General features: G+C 44.6%; 1 protein-coding gene across 1 annotated transcript in view; it reads right to left on the bottom strand.

The window, feature by feature from the left end:
- Positions 1–1,331: 1,331 nt before the first annotated feature.
- Positions 1,332–15,893, bottom strand: part of LOC132770403 (solute carrier family 12 member 9-like) — a 188,382-nt gene continuing 173,820 nt past the window's right edge. Inside the window, exons 12-13 of the mRNA XM_060767328.2 lie at positions 10,804–10,950; positions 1,332–2,914 (exon numbers count right to left, since the gene is read on the bottom strand). Coding sequence (XP_060623311.2) covers positions 2,115–2,914; positions 10,804–10,950 — 947 coding nt within the window. The 3' untranslated portion in view covers positions 1,332–2,114. The remainder of the gene's footprint in view (positions 2,915–10,803; positions 10,951–15,893) is intronic.

Genomic DNA, 15,893 nt, shown 5'->3' with positions numbered 1-15,893 from the left:
CACAACATGAGGAACTATATTAAGGGGTCATGGCATTAGGAAGGTTGAGAACCACTGGACTAGACCTTCGCCCTCTGCTCTCTTCTATTGCAAGGATCATAGGATGCATGTTGTAGCAGGCAGAATGTGCACAGGGCAACCAGTGAGAGTAGCAGCCTCTTTGGGCCAACCAAAATCCTTTGGAGGGAAACATGCAGCCTGCAGGAAGTATGTTGTGCATCTCTGCCTTTGGATGACCTTGCAGAAGTCACACATTCTCATTCTCAGGGGAAGGCAAAGGCCTTTGAATAAATACAGCCAAGAAAACTTTGTGAGGGTGTCGTCGTTATGTCGGACACCACCTGAAGGCATACGACACCAACAATTCAACGTGTAGATCTCAAAACGAATCAATGGAGCACCTTTAAAGTTCACACAAAAGCCGGGAATGGGTCCGGCATCCCCTTGGGTTGGGACCCCTGAGGGGGTCGCGAGAGGGTGTCGGGGGGGGGAGTCACTAAAGACCATCAGAAACACATATTTCCGATAGTCCCAGGTTTTGAACAGGGGCATAAAAATCCCGGGACTGCAGAAGAGGTCCATATAGAAGAGGTCCACAATGCTCTCCGGAGATAGGTGAACTACATCTCTCCTAAATCACTGTCAATTCCTCCCAAATCCTTGCAGTATTTTCTGTTGATCATGGGGGCTCTATGTGGGAAGTTTGGCCCAATTCTAACATTGGTTGGATTCAAGGAGCACTTTGATTGTAGGTGAACTATAAATTCAAGCAACTACAGCTCCCAAATGTCAAGGCCTCTTTTCCCCAAACTCCACTAGTGTTCACATGTGAGCATATTGAGTATCTGTACCAAGTTTAGTCCAGATCCATCATCGTTTGAGTCCACAGTGCTCTCTGGATATAGGTGAACTACAACTCCAAAACTCAATGCCCATCAAAGTCAATGCCCACCAAAGTCAATGCCCACCAAAACATTCCAGTATTTTCTGTTGGTCACGGGAGTTCTGTGTGCCAAGTTTGGTTCAATTCCCTCAATGGTGGAGGTCACAATCCTCTTTGATTGTAGGTTAACTATAAATCCCAGCCACTACAACTCCCAAATAACAAAATCAATTATTCCCCCACAACCCCACCAGTATTCAAATTTGGGCATATTACGTATTTGTATCAAATACATCCTGCATATCAGATATTTGTATGATGATTCATAACAGTAGCAAAATTACAGTTGTGAAGTAGCAACAAAAATAATTTTATGGTTGAGGGTCATCACAACATGAAGAACTGTATTAAGGGGTCGCGGCATTAGGAAGGTTGAGAAACACTGGTATAATAAATGAAAGCCTTTATTGTAGTTGTGGTTATCACATGCAGAGAATGATGGTGAAAGGGTGTCTTCTGTGTGACTTTCAAACTAGTGTTCTTTATCCCTAAGTGTGATCAACCCAGAATCTGATGTGTTGTGCAGTTCAGACACACACACGTGCAGTTACATACAATTCCCTTCCTCAAGGACACTACCATAGTATTAACACACCAATGCCAGCATAGAGAATCTGCTCAGAGATTCCTTAGTGCCATCTTTAATTTTGCTCCCATCTCTACTAGTGTCAAAAGGAAGTGTCTCTGAATTTCATAGGACCACTGACACACATACAAAAAAGCCTCCATTCCTCTCAAGGCCCAAGTTGAAGGATGTCCAGGTAGGCAATCTTCTTCTTTGCTATGTCCCGGCTCTGTTGGAGTGGGTGGGAGTCTTGACTGACTCCAAGTACCTGCAGGAAATGTTTTTGCCAGAGTGCAGAAAGAACAGTGCAAAGGAAAGACACCGAATACTTGGTGTCTTGGACGGCTTTTGGTGGACACCAAGCCAGCCTCAGAAAAGTTCCCACTCTCCAGAGTCCTAGAAAGACCCACTTAGTGAGGAAAAAGGGGAAGATGACGTGAACAGAATTAGGAGACCCATAGGCATATTCAGCTGATTTAGCCTTGGTTACAAGGAACATCATGTCATTCTGCTGCTCTGTGAGTCACCAAGTTCTTGCCCATGGTGGACATGAGGGCAAGTCAACCAACATTAGCCCAACTGTGCTCAAAAACCTGGTCCCCTGACTTACAGTTCAGTGCTGGTCACTGCACTGACCCCATGCACCAGTAGCGTGGGGCCCAGTCCACGGGTGAGGACTTCAAGTTGCTCCAAGTACCTGAGATACAGGTTGGTATCAGCAGGGGGACGAGGCAGGTAGAGGAAACGGACAGTGGGGCTAGAGCTCTGCTCGAGGATGAGTTGGTTGACAGCACTCAAGTACTCATTTGAAACACAGGCAGCATTGCCAGGGAAGTTGGTGATATGGCCCTCTGAAACCTGTTCCCGATTGTGCCAATGGAGGGCAACCACATTGTCCCACAGAACAGTATGGATGTCCGCCTGGATGCGCAAATCCTTCAGAAGCTGACGCAGCTTGTCCTCTTGGCCACCAGTCCGGGAACCGCTCTCCACGCACAGGAACAGACGCAAGCGGGCACGGCGCCATGCTCGGGTCATGGCCAGGACACAGGCCATCTGCAGCAGGAAGAGGCTGCTGGTGTCCACATAGCGGGCACTATCTGGACGCAGCAGGTTGATTGGCCAGACATCAATGAATGTCTGGGATCGCCACCCTGATGCCTGAGGCAGCTTTAGTTCCTCAAAGGAGCGGGCCAGCAAAACGTTGCGGAGCATCTTCACGGCATCAGCAATAATACCGACGTACTCGTGGGAGGAGATACGCTTCTGGGTTCCAGCAGCCCACACTGGAGGAAAATTCTGCCAGGCCACATCATTGCTGGTAAAGGCTGGGTGTTGGGACAGGTAGTCTTGTGAGGCTGTGTCATCGTAGAAACCCAATGCAATGGTGTTGGGCCTCATGCCCCCTGTATAAGAAAAAGAGAGATGAAAGAGAGCTGTTGAGTTAAGCAGAAATAAATATAAATATTGAACTTGGAAGGAAGTGTTGGAAGGATGCCCACATGTAGCCTTCAGAAGAAGATTGGTTGATACATTTCTCCAATAATGACTGTTGACCATCAACATTTGCTGGCTTAACTTGTGTGGATTTGCTTATTTGCAGAACTAATTTATTCTCTCCAGGAATCTCTAGGTCCTCAAGTATAACTCCAAGATCAACAGTCACCCAGTCTTCATCTTCAGAAGTTGACTAGATAGTAATGAAAGAGGCTCTAGAGATCCTAGAAATAACATCTCCATAGGAATGGTTAGGTTCTCCAGTGAAACTATGATCAACTTCCATCTGATACATTATGTTGACCAGAAAGTCATGCTGTAAGACCTAGGGATCCTAGAGCAGTGGTTCTCAACCTGTGGTTCCCCAGGTGTTTTGGCCTACAACTCCCAGAAATCCCAGCCAGTTTACCAGCTGTTAAGATTTCTGGGAATTGAAGGCCAAAACATCTGGGGACCTACCGGTTGAGAACCACTGTTCTAGAGAGAATACCTCCTTAGAAATGTCTAGGTTCTCCACTGTATTTCAGTAGTAAACATTTGGTGGAAATTGACCGTAAAGTCATGCTGAGGAACCTAGAGAGATCTTTACTCGGGCAAACATAAATAAAAAAATTATATTCATGATTGTCATGGACTGCTCTGACGAGGGGGAAAAGATACTGGTTGAAGGGCCAGCATTGCAACTGGAGCCTATAGCACCCAGCAGAACTTCTCAGATTAAGGGCAAGCAAGCTGAGCAGGCAGAGGAAGGGTTATGTGTCCCAGCTTTTGTGGACTGCAAAGAGAGAAGGTTTCACCTTCATAGGTCCTTCAGGTTAGCAGAGAAACAAGCTAGCAATAGGTAACACCTGAGAACCTAGCATGTAAGGAGCTCAAGTGCAGTATCTTGTTGCTGGCAGCAACGCCAGTGTTTGGAGCTTTGACCTCAATCTGTTGGTCATCAAGAATAGGACTCCACAGTCACCTATGGATCCACCACCAGGACACCAACCTTGGAGGACCATCATCCTTGGACTACGAGGGATCGCCTAAGTAAGTAAGGTCATCTTGGATCCAAGATTTTTGGACGTACTTTTGGACTCTAGACTCTGTGGTATTCGGTGTTGGACCTTGGAACAGACTATCAGCTTCCCTGGTATGTTTCCCTGATGTTGCTGTCTCTCAGCTGTATTCTTTGACTTGAACTCGGACTCTTTGTTCAGTCCCCATTTGTAAACAAGGTTGAGGTTTGTGACAATGATTTTTCCATGGAGGTGTCTTGTGCCCCTAACCCACTGAATGTAGAGGCTTACTGTATTTCCCAAACCACGGTCTTCCAAGTGTTTTGGACTTCAGATTCCAGAATCCCAGATCACTGGCCCAGACAGTTGAGACTTCTGGGAGTTGAAGTTATATCTGATGCATTCAGCAGCTTTGCAAATTGTAACTGAGAAGTATTACAGGTTCGGAAACACCAAAATCTGCCTTATTTGGTGTCAAACTCCCGGTTTACTCACTTCAACACATGCTTAGACTTTAACCCTCCAGAGAATTTGATCTTGAAATCCCAGAAGCTCCATTCATCATGGTCCATGTTATTTTTTTTTTTTGCATCATAACATTGACGCCAACGACTTAAATCAAGAAATAGTTTTCTAAGATCTACAGAGACACTCGCTGGACCACCTCAGCAAGCGAGGTGTTCTACAGAGACACTCACAGGAACACCTCAGCAAGCCAAAGTCCAAAAGTGGCAGGCTCAAACCCAGAGCCTCAATCAATGGCTGATACCAAATGAGAGACTCCCCCCTGGGCACACAGAAAACTGGGCGACTTGGAAGGCGCTGAACAGACTGCGCTCTGGCACCACGAGATGCAGAGCAAACCTTAAGGAATGGGGTTACAAAGTGGAATCCATGACATGCGAGTGTGGAGAAGAGCAAACTACAGACCACCTGCGGCAATGCAACCTGAGCCCTGCTACATGCACCATGGAGGACCTCCTTGCGGCAACACCAGAGGCACTCCAAGTGGCCAGATACTGGTCAAAGGACATTTAATCAACTACCAAGCTTGCAAACTCTGTGTCTTTTGTATGTTTGTTTGTTTATTCTGTCAGAAATGTAATACAACTGTTCGGTTGCCTGACACGATAAATAAATAAATTGACCATTCTGTCCAAGACATCGAAATAGTGAAGTCTGGAACATCTACCAATTGGACCATTTGGATTCCTTGTCCACCAGTGTTTTCCAGACAAAATTAGGGAAGTAAAATGTATGGAAATGGGATGCCATGAAGAGAAAAGCAACATGCTTCTCTATTAAGAAGGTTTAGAATTTTTTTAAAAAAAATGCAATACAGCAGGCCCTCTATATCATGGATTCTACATCCAAAGATTCAATCATCCCCAGCTTGAACACATGAAAAAAGCAAGCTTTAACATTGCCATTTTATATAATGGACACCACCTGGCGGGGACGAGAGACAGGGCCTTCTCAGTGGTGGCCCCTCGGCTGAATGTCCTGCAGACATCAGATCGGCCCCCTCGCTGTTGGCGTTTCGGAGGAAGGTGAAGACCTGGCTATTCGAACAAGCGTTTGACTAAACAGTGAAATTGAACATAGGAATACGGAACAATGGATAATGAGAGTGGATTCTGATTATTATTGTTGATGCGTTATGATTGTTATACTGTTTATTTATTTATCGTGTCATCAGCAACCATACCATTGTATTACAATTCTAACAGAACAAAACAAACACACAGATTAAAAAGAAAAAAAAACACACACAGATTTTGCAAACTTGGTAGTTGGTTAAATGTCCTTTGACCAGTATTTGGCCACTTGGAGTGCCTCTGGTGTTGCCGCAAGAAAGTCCTCCCTGGTGTATGTGGTAGGGCTCAGGGTGCATTGCAGCAGGTGGTCAGTGGTTTGTTCTGCTCCGCACTCGCATGCCATGGATTCCACCCTGCAGCCCCATTTCTTAAGACTGGCTCTGCATCTTGTGGTGCCAGAGCGCAGTCTGTTCAGCGCCTTCCAAGTCGCCCAGTCTTCTGAGTGCCCAGGGGGGAGTCTCTCATCTGGTATCACCCATGGATTGAGGTGCTGGGTTTGGGCCTGCCACTTTTGGACTCTCGCTTGCTGGGGTGTTCCAGCGAGGGTCTCTGTAGATCTAAGAAAATTATGTCTTGATTTAAGTCGTTGATGTGCTAGCTGATACCCAAACAGAGGATGAGCTGGAGATGTCTCTGCCTTGGTCCTTTCACTATTGGCTGCTACTTCCCGGCGGATGTCAGGTGGTGCAATACCGGCTAAGCAGTGTAATTTCTCCAGTGGTGTAGGGCGCAGACACCCCGTGATAATGCGGCATGTCTCATTAAGAGCCACATCTACTGTTTTAGTGTGGTGAGATGTGTTCCACACTGGGCATGCATACTCAGCAGCAGAGTAGCATAGCGCAAGGGCAGATGTCTTCACTGTGTCTGGTTGTGATCCCCAGGTTGTGCCAGTCAGCTTTCGTATGATGTTGTTTCTAGCACCCACTTTTTGCTTGATGTTCAGGCAGTGCTTCTTGTAGTTCAGAGCACGGTCCAGAGTGACTCCCAGGTATTTGGGTGTGCTGCAATGCTCCAGTGTTACAGTGTACTGTTGTTAATTGTTGATGTTATAATCTATTTTAATTGCATTATACTGTTTTGTGATATTTTGCATTGTTGTGTAAACCGCTTTGAGTCGCCTAAGGGCTGAGAAAAGCGGTATAGAAATAAAGTAAGTAAATAGATAATAATAAATAAATTTACTCCCCTATTTTATAGAATAGGACTTGAGCACCTATGGATCATAATAAATTGTGACAAGTTCTTGGTGGGATGGGCATCCCAAGCCCCCTTCCCTCTCTCCTGAGGAATCTGTACAAGGACCAAGTAGCAACAGTCAGAACTGACCACGGAACAACAGACTGGTTCAAGATCGGGAAGGCGTACGGCAAGGCTGCATACTCTCACCCAACCTTTTTAACTTGTATGCAGAACACATCATGCGAGGATGTGCGGGGCTGGATGAATGCAAAGCTGGGGTGAAAATGGCTGGAAGAAACATTAACAACCTCAGATATGCAGATGACACCACTCTGATGGCCGAAAGCGAGGAGGAGCTGAGGAGCCTTCTAATCAAGGTGAAAGAAGAAAGCACAAAAGCCGGGTTGCAGCTAAACGTCAAAAAAACCAAGATTATGGCAACAAGAATGATTGACAACTGGAAAATAGAGGGAGAAACCGTGGAGGCCGTGACAGACTTTGTATTTCTAGGTGCAAAGATTACTGCAGATGCAGACTGTGGCCAGGAAATGAGAAGACGCTTACTTCTTGGGAGGAGAGCAATGTCCAATCTCGATAAAATAATAAAGAGTAGAGACATCAGACTGGCAACAAAGATCCGCCTAGTCAAAGCCATGGTATTCCCTGTAGTCACCTACGGATGTGAGAGCTGGACCTTAGGGAAGGCTGAGCGAAGGAAGATCGATGCTTTTGAGCTGTGGTGTTGGAGGAAAGTGCTGAGAGGGCCTTGGACTGCGAGAAGATCCAACCAGTCCATCCTCCAGGAAATAAAGCCCGACTGCTCACTGGAGGGAAAGATACTAGAGACAAAGTTGAAGTACTTTGGTCACATCATGAGGAGACAGGAAAGCCTAGAGAAGACAATGATGCTGGGGAAAGTGGAAGGCAAAAGGAAGAGGGGCCGACCAAGGGCAAGATGGATGGATGGCATCCTTGAAGTGACTGGACTGACCTTGAGGGAGCTGGGGGTGGTAACGGCCGACAGGGAGCTCTGGCGTGGACTGGTCCATGAGGTCACGAAGAGTCGGAGACGACGGAACGAATGAACAACAACAACACCTATGGATTTTGGTATCCACGGGGCATCCTGACACCAAACCCCATCAGATACCAAGATGCCATATTGACACCATATTGAAAGATGCTTTGTTATTTCAGGAACATGAAAGCGATAATGTGTAATTGGCTTTGCATAAAAGTATCATGGCTGATATATTATAAGTACAGTTTACTCTGATTATAATTGCATATTGAATTTACTTTTTAAGGTTTTTTTTTGTTTTGTTTCTTGGCTCAAATGGTGCTACAAGTTGCTCAGCAGCAAGGAACACTTGAAATCTAAGGAACCGCTATCATTTTGTGCTAGTGAAGAGCAGGCAGACAAGCCAACAAAAACGAAAAAGCCTATCCATATTAATAAAGGAAATTATTTAGTCTCCTGTAGTCTTCCATGAAGCAGAGCAGACATAAAGCACTCATTTCCATAAAAAGAACAGCAAAAAAAGGAAACGAAGATCTGGAATGACAATGATGTGAGATAATGTAGGTAGACTTACCCGAAAGCATACCTAATATATAGTATTTAGACATCATTTGGGATACGTAGAGATATATAAGCACCTTAAATAGTTTAATCACCATTCTGAAATAAAATATTCCATAATCTATTCTTTTTTGGGAAGGAAAAACTATAAAAACAAATGTCTCCCTCCAAATTTTTCAAGTTTCCCCCTCCCTGTGCAGCATTCATATTTCTAGACCCACAATCCAGGATGAATATCAGTCTCTCAAATCTCAGGCAGCGCATCTACACTGTAGAATTAATGCAGTTTGACACCACTTTCACTTCTACGTCCCAATGCTGTGCAGTTATGGGAGTTGTAGTTTTACAAGGTCTCTCACCTTCTCTGCCAGTGCCTCACCAAACTATATCTTCCTGGCTTCCACAGCATAGCAACTATATTAATCAGATCTGTGACTGGGTTGTTGTAGGTTTTTTCAGGCTATATGGCCATGGTCTAGAGGCATTCTCTCCTGACGTTTCGCCTGCATCTGTGGCAAGCATCCTCAGAGGTAGTGAGGTCTGTTGGAACTAGGAAAAAGGATTTATATATCTGTGGAATGACCAGGGTGTGACAAAGGACTCTTGTCTGTTGGAGCTAGGGATGAATGTTTCAACTGACCACCCTGATTAGCATTTGATGGCCTGGCAGTGCCTGGAGCAATCTTTTGTTGAGAGGTGATTAGATGTTCCAGATTAGGTTCTTGTGGGTTTTTTCGGGGTAAATTGCCATTTTCTAGAGGCATTTTCTCCTGACGTTTCACCTGCATCTATGGCAAGCATCCTCAGAGGTAGTGAGGTCTGTTGGAATTAGGAAAATGGGTTTATATATCTGTGGAATGACTAGGGTGGGGCAAAGAGCTCTTCTCTGCTGGAGCTAGGTGTGAATGTTTCAACTGACCACCTTCATTAGCATTTGAAGGCCAGGCTAAGCCTGGGGGAATCTTTTGTTGAGAGGTGTTAAGATGTGCCTGGTTGTTTCCTCTCTGCTGTTTTGCTGTCGTAATTTTAGAGTTTTTTTAATACTGGTAGCCAGTTTTTGTTCATTTCCATGGTTTCCTCCTTTCTGTTGAAATTGTCCATATGCTTGTGTATTTCAGTGGCTTCTCTGTGTAGTCTGACATGGTGGTTGTTGGAGTGGCCCAACATTTCTGTGTTCTCAAATTATATGCTGTATCCAGGTTGGTTCCTCAGGTGCTCTGCTCTGGCTGACTTCTCTGGTTAAGTAGTCTGCATCGCCTTTCATGTTCCTTGATTCGTGTTTGGGCAATGTTGCATTTGGTGGTCCCTCTGTAGACTTGTCCACAGCTGCATGGTACACGGGAGACTCCTGCAGAGGTGAGAGGATCCCTCTTGTCCTTTGCTGAACAGAGCATTTGTTGGATTTTCTTGATGAGTCTGTAGATAGTTTGCATGTTGTGTTTCCTCATCAGCTTCCCTCTGCGGTCAGTGGTTCCCTTGATGTATGGCAAGAACACTTTTCCTCTGGGTGGATCTTCGTCTTGACTCTCGTGGCTTCTTCTCGGTTGTCTTGCAGCTCTTCTGATGTCTGAGGTGGAGTCTCCATTGGCCTGGAGAGCCCAGTTGAGGTGGTTCAGTTCATCTTGGAGGAGGTGGGCTTCGCAGATTCCTTTTGCACGGTCTGCCAAGGCTTTAATGGTGCTTCTTTTTGGACTTGGGTGATGGTTGGAGTTTTTATGTAGATATCTATCTGTGTGTGTGGGTTTTCTGTAGACGGTGTGACCCAATTGTTGATCTGGTTTGCGGATGACTAGGACATCTAGAAAAGGCAGTCTTCCTTCATTTTCTTTTTTCATTGTTAATTGGATGTTTGGGTGGATGCACAACAGGAACCTGTTGAGTTCTTCTTCTCCCTGGCTCCAAATGGTGAAAGTGTCATCCACATATCTGAACCATATCGTGGGCTTTTGTGTTGCTGTTTCCAGGGCTTGTTTTTCAAAGTGTTCCATGTAAAAATCAGCTATAACCGGGATGAGAGGGCTCCCCATAGCTACTTCCGGCCATGAAAGCCTTCGACAATAAATCTGTGACTAATCAAACCTGCAAAAATTAAACCTGCAAAAAGGTTTTGGATTGAAGAGATCCTAAAACAGCATAGATCAAAAAATAGAGTGATAATTCCACCTAATATGGTCTCCCTTCTCTGGGCTAGAACTGATTCCAGCAAAGGAAACCAGGCAGAGAAGTGTTGGCCTGGGCTCTGTGACTGTATAAGGGTACATCTACACTGTAGAATTAATGCAGTTTGACTCTTACTATAACTGTTATGACCCCATGCCACGGAATCATGGGAGCTGTAGTTTTACAGGGTCTTTTGTCTTCTCTGCCAGGTACACCCTTTATGGTTCCCCCTTAAAAAACCCTAGATCTATGGTTCATGCTAGAAGGCTACTCACCCAAGCCAGAGATGAAGAGCAGCTGCTGGGTGCCATGCCGCACCGAATCAGAGAGCGTCAGGTTGACGAAAGCTTTGATGTTCAGCCTGTCCACAAGTTGCAGCCAGGAGTCTGACCGGTCCGCAAGAGGGTCAGCAGGCAGGGAGTCTGAGAAGAGAAAGAATAGGTCAACTTGGCTGTTACCTTCAGTTTACTTTGCAAAGCACGAAGAGTCAGCAGACCTAAGAACTCAGGAACGCTGAGAAATGTGCCCAGCTACACTTAGGCAGAAAATGTACAAAGTGTTGTCAAAAGCTTTCATGGCCGGAATCACTGGGTTGCTGTGAGTTTTCTTGGCTGTCTGGCCATGTTCCAGAAGCATTTTCTCCTGACATTTCACCCACATCTATGGCAGGCGTTCTCAGAGGTTGTGAGGTCTGTTGGAAACTAGGCAAGTGAAGTTTATATACCTACTAGCCGTCCCCTGCCACGCGTTGTTGTGGCCCACATTGGGGTTCTGTGTGGGAGGTTTGGCCCAATTCTATCATTGGTGGGGTTCAGAATGCTCTGTGATTGTAGGTGAACTATAAATCCCAGCAACTGCAACTCCCAAATGTCATGGTCTATTTTCCTCAAACTCCACCAGTGTTCACACTTGGGCATATTGAGTATTTGTGTCAAGTTTGGTCCAGATCCATCATTGTTTGAGTCTCCAGTGCTCTCTGGATGGAGATGAACTACAACTCCAAAACTCAAGGTCAATGTCCACCAAACCCTTCCAGTATTTTCTGTTGGTCACGGGAGTTCTATGTGCCAAATTTGGTTCAATTCCATCATTGGTGGAGTTCAGACTGATCTTTGATTGCAGGTGAACTATAAATCCCAGCAACTACAACTCTTAAATGACAAAATCAACCCTCCCAAACCCTCCAGTATTCAAATTTGGGCATATCGGGTATTTGTGCCAAATTTGACCCAATGAATGAAAATACATCCTGCATAGTATATAGTTACCTTACGATTCATAACAGTAGCAAAACTAAAGTTATGAAGTAGCAACCAAAATAATGTTATGGTTGGGAGGTCACCACAACATGAGGAACTGTATTAAGGAGTCACGACATTAGGAAAGTTGAGAACCACTGCTCTAGGTCCTCCAGTGTGAGGTTGTTGTAGGTTTTTTCGGGCTATATGGCCATGTTCTAGAGGCATTCTCTCCTGACGTTTCGCCTGCATCTATGGCAAGCATCATCCCCTTCTTTTGGGGACCTGGCTGGTGCCAACACGGATTGCTTTTGGGTGCCTGACTTCTATTAAAGCCTTGGGACTCCATCTTATTCATTTTTAAAATGTACATGTTCACGTTATTAACTGTTTTCGCCCTTTCTGTTGTTTTAAGCTGATGATTTATTTAATGTGCTGTCATCCGATGTGACTTATTATGTTGCTTTTATCTGCAATTGCTTTAAACTGTTTACACTGTTTTAATTGTGTGCCACTCTGAGATTTCGCGATAGAGGAGGGGACAGGAATATTTCAATAAATCAGCCTCTGAGTTGCAGATGCAAAGCCGCCTGCAAATCACGGTTCGGGAACATGTGACCCACTCCAGGAATTAGACTGCAACTCCCCTCCGTTGATAGCTTGATGACAGATGGAATGCCATGAATCCATCACCCATGTTGCAAACCAGATGTGAGTCCTCTGCTTTAAGATTTGGATCACTTCTGTTCTGTTTACAACAGAGTGCCCTAAAAGCAGAGCTTGGAGTTGTTACCTTTTTGAACCACAACTCCCAGAACTCTGGTTGGGTGGATTGTAGGAGTTGTCACCCCCAAATTTACCTTAGATCACTTATTTGCTGTCCAAACCTAGTGGACTCAGCCAGTTAAGTTGATGTAGATGTTAGGCTTGAGTCTTGCTATACCCAGGACATTTCCGAATTCACAATGAAGGTCCCCAAATCGGTTGAAGAAATAACCTCTTAGATCTATGGATCCATTATTCAAAATGTTTGGGCCTAGATGCATTTTGGATTTTTGCAGATTTTGGAATACCTGGGCTTACATATACATATACGCATATATCTATATCTATAGATATCTATATTTATAGAGGAGAGTGACTAAAATGATAAAAGGTCTGGAGAACAAGCCCTATGAGGAGCGGCTTAAGGAGCTGGGCATGTTTAGCCTGAAGAAGAGAAGGCTGAGAGGGGATATGATAGCCATGTATAAATATGTGAGAGGAAGCCACAGGGAGGAGGGAGCAAGCTTGTTTTCTGCTTCCCTGTAGACTAGGACGCGGAGCAATGGCTTCAAACTACAAGAGAGGAGATTCCATCTGAACATGAGGAAGAACTTCCTGACTGTGAGAGCCGTTCAGCAGTGGAACTCTCTGCCCCGGAGTGTGGTGGAGGCTCCTTCTTTGGAAGCTTTTAAACAGAGGCTGGATGGCCATCTGTCAGGGGTGATTTGAATGCAATATTCCTGCTTCTTGGCAGAATGGGGTTGGACTGGATGGCCCATGAGGTCTCTTCCAACTCTTTGATTCTATGATTCTATGATTCTATGCATATATGTATATGTAAGCCCAGGTATTCCAAAATACCTGATGGCCGAAAGCGAGGAGGAGCTGAGGAGCCTTCTAATCAAGGTGAAAGAAGAAAGCGCAAAAGCTGGGTTGCAGCTAAACATCAAAAAAACCAAGATTATGGCAACAAGAATGATTGACAACTTGAAAATAGTGGGAGAAAACGTGGAGGCCGTTACAGACTTCGTATTTCTAGGCCCAAAGATGACTGCAGATGCAGACTGTGGCCAGGAAATCAGAAGACGCTTACTTCTTGGGAGGAGAGCAATGTCCAGTCTCGATAAAAAAGTAAAGAGTAGAGACATCAGACTGGCAACCAAGATCCATTGCCTAGTCAAAGCCATGGTCTTCCCTGTAGTCACCTACGGATGTGAGAGCTGGACCTTAGGGAAGGCTGAGCGAAGGAAGAGAGATGCTTTTGAACTGTGGTGCTGGAGGAAAGTTCTGAGAGTGCCTTGGACTGCGAGAAGATCCAACCAGTCCATCCTCCAGGAAATAAAGCCCGACTGCTCATTGGAGGGAAGGAGACTAGAGACAAAGTTCAAGTCCTTTGGCCACATCATGAGGAGACAGCAAAGCCTAGAGAAGACAATGATGCTGGGGAAAGTGGAAGGAAAAAGGAAGAGGGGCCGACCAAGGGCAAGATGGATGGATGGCATCCTTGAAGTGACTGGACTGACCTTGAAGGAGCTGGGGGTGATGACGGCTGACAGGGAGCTCTGGCGTGGGCTGGTCCATGAGGTCACAAAGAGTCGGAGACGACTGAACGAATGAACAACAACAACATATCTATATAAATAAAAATGTAATGTTCGTTTGTGGGATTAACAGAACTCCAAAATCACTGGACAAATTGACACCAAATTTGGACACACCTATCAAGCCAACGAGTGACCATCACTCAAAAAAATTGATTTTGTCATTTGGGAGTTGTAGTTGCTGGGATTTATAGTTCACCTATAATCAAAGAGAATTCTGAACTCCACCAATGAAATGTGGAAGGCTGGCTGTATTGTGAAATAGAAAATAAATAAATAAATAAAATATAACAAAATCTATATATAAAAAATGCTCTGTGCATAATGAGTACCTTAAAAACAAAAGAACCAATGAACAAAATCACACCAAATTTGGCAGCAAAATGTCTCACACTATAAGGAGTGACCATTACTCAAAAATTATGATTTCGTCATTTGGGAGTTGTCGTTGCTGAGATTTATAGTTTACCTACAATCAAAGAGAATTCTGAACTCCACCAATGATGGAATTGAACCAAACTTGGCACACCAAACTCCCATGACCAACAGAAAAAAACTGGAATGGTTTGGTGAACAATGACCTTGAGTTTGGGAATTATAGTTCACCCACATCCAGAGAGCATTGTGGACTCAAACAATGATGAATCTGGACCAAACTTGGCATGAATATTCCATATGCCCAAATATGAAAACAGATGGGAGTTTGGGGGAAATAGACCTTGACATTTGGGAGTTGTAGTTACTGGGGTTTATAGTTCACCTACAATCAAAGAGCATTTGAAACCCTACCGACAGAATTGGGGCAAACTTCCCATACAGAACCCCCATACTTAAGGCCAACCAGTTCAACTCCCGTCACCAGGGCAAGAAAACGTAATGAAAGCCCTCCTGACAAAGAGCCATCCAGCCATAGATATAGATATATATGATTCACATACACACACACAAAGAGAGATAGTAGCATAGATTTGAAAGGGACCCCTAAAGAAGGACAATTATATGTTGCATGTTCCAGAGTAGGCAAACCAGACAATCTCCACATCAACACTGACAAAGAAACAGCAAGAAATACTCTTTACCCGCAAGCATAAAGGAATTACATATATTAGAAACCAATACTTTCTCATTACTTTATTTTCCAGATCACCAGATTGGGCCACAGCAATGTGTGGCAGGGGGCCGCTAGTATATACATATATTATGAGGCAATACTGAGATGGGATCCAATTCTAAACACAAAAGTCATTTCAGGTAATTGCATGTACTAAATTTTCATAATTTTGTGCATGAAACAAAGTTTGTACACATTGAATAATCAAGGGTGTCACTTTCTCAGTCACTCATGTGGACAGTTTCAGGTTTTGATGGATTTTGGAGTTCCTGATCAGAGATGAACTATGTTGTTGAGGAACATGACATGGAGGGTCCTCTTGACCTCATGTCCTGCTGGTGGCACCTGGTTGACCACTGTGTGAACAGCATACTGGATTAGATAGACCATTCTCATATGAATCCATTCATAATGGTTTTCCCCACTGATTCGGAGTTCATGTCCTGCTTCTCCTCCCAACATGAAGACCTCAATTATTCAGCCTAAGGAACAATTCCTCGTTTCTACCCTGCTTTGCCCTTGTTCCAGAGTTGCACAGTCCTTTGGATCTGATCTATCCCCTTCTATCCCAGTCTTGAAAAATGAAATTAACAATCCCCCTCTTGATACATCCCCCCCCTCCAGTTTTCAGGGAGGGACAAAAATTCCAT

Source organism: Anolis sagrei, chromosome 3, assembly GCF_037176765.1.
Source record: "Anolis sagrei isolate rAnoSag1 chromosome 3, rAnoSag1.mat, whole genome shotgun sequence".
NCBI classification, from domain to species: Eukaryota; Metazoa; Chordata; class Lepidosauria; order Squamata; family Dactyloidae; genus Anolis; species Anolis sagrei.
The sequence above is the reverse complement of the archived record's forward strand: the minus strand, read 5'-3'. Positions and strand labels throughout refer to the sequence as shown.